This window comes from Entamoeba histolytica, genomic scaffold (genome assembly GCF_000208925.1).
Source record: "Entamoeba histolytica HM-1:IMSS scf_1104750518587 genomic scaffold, whole genome shotgun sequence".
Lineage (NCBI taxonomy): Eukaryota > Evosea > Mastigamoebida > Endamoebidae > Entamoeba > Entamoeba histolytica.
The window spans coordinates 524551-525435 of record NW_001914860.1 but is presented as its reverse complement, the minus strand read 5'-3'; the positions used below and the strand labels follow the sequence as shown (position 1 = coordinate 525435).

Here is an 885-nt window from a genome sequence, read left to right as displayed (position 1 = left end):
TCATATATCCCTATCCATATCTTCTCATCCTTAATCCTGCTGGGAATTGAGTATTTAACTAAAACATTTCCATTACTATTTTTTACTTCCATTTCTATAGAGTTATCTTCATTTGGTGATATACAAATTGGTGAAAATGTTGTCATAGTTGATACTGTCTTAGTATTGATATATTCTTCAATCATATGATCCAAAATAATGTTTTCTTGTTGTTGTAGATGAATTTCATCAACTGGTAATATTGGATGAATTGTTTTTTTCATATCTTTTTCATTTATGCTTTTCCCCTCTTCAGTATCACTTTTAGTAAATGTATTATCTATTTTAGTATTAGAAGTTTCCCCTTCAACAATATAACTTGAACCACCTAACATTTGAATCTCAACATTATCCTTTTCAACTGACTCATCTTTTTCATTCATTGTTTCATTTTGGTGTTTATTCCCAAACACTGAAGGAGACATCTTTTCAAACTTAGTAAAGTAAACTGACCCAATACAATGGTTATAACCATTTTTTTTAATTGGTTCAATAGTCATAAAACGATACTTTTTGTATTTAACAAACTTCAATTGCTCAGGAACAAATGGTAATTGTTTTTTATCTGATTCAAATGTAATTTTATAATTCGTTAGTGGAATTAATGTTTTAATATCATCAATTATTTCCATTAAAAACTTTGATGTTTTATCAAAATCATTATGAAAAAACCCATAAACTATTTCAACTTGAGAACGTGTTAATTGTTTAAAACTATCAACTAATGAATCTATCTTTTCTTTATAGATGTCCATTTGATAGAAATACACTTGGAACTTCATTTTATTTAAGATATTCATCATTTTTCGTTATTTGCTTGTCATTTCTCAATCTTGTGTAACAGAG

General features: G+C 26.9%; 1 protein-coding gene across 1 annotated transcript; it reads right to left on the bottom strand.

The window, feature by feature from the left end:
* Nucleotides 1-274: 274 nt before the first annotated feature.
* On the bottom strand, nucleotides 275-794 carry EHI_153820 (uncharacterized protein; the record flags this gene model as incomplete). Its single annotated transcript, XM_001913340.1, has 2 exons — nucleotides 275-319; nucleotides 387-794. 2 exons carry the CDS (start codon nucleotides 792-794, stop codon nucleotides 275-277), a joined length of 453 nt encoding a protein of 150 aa, XP_001913375.1.
* Between the last annotated feature and the right edge of the window lie 91 nt (nucleotides 795-885).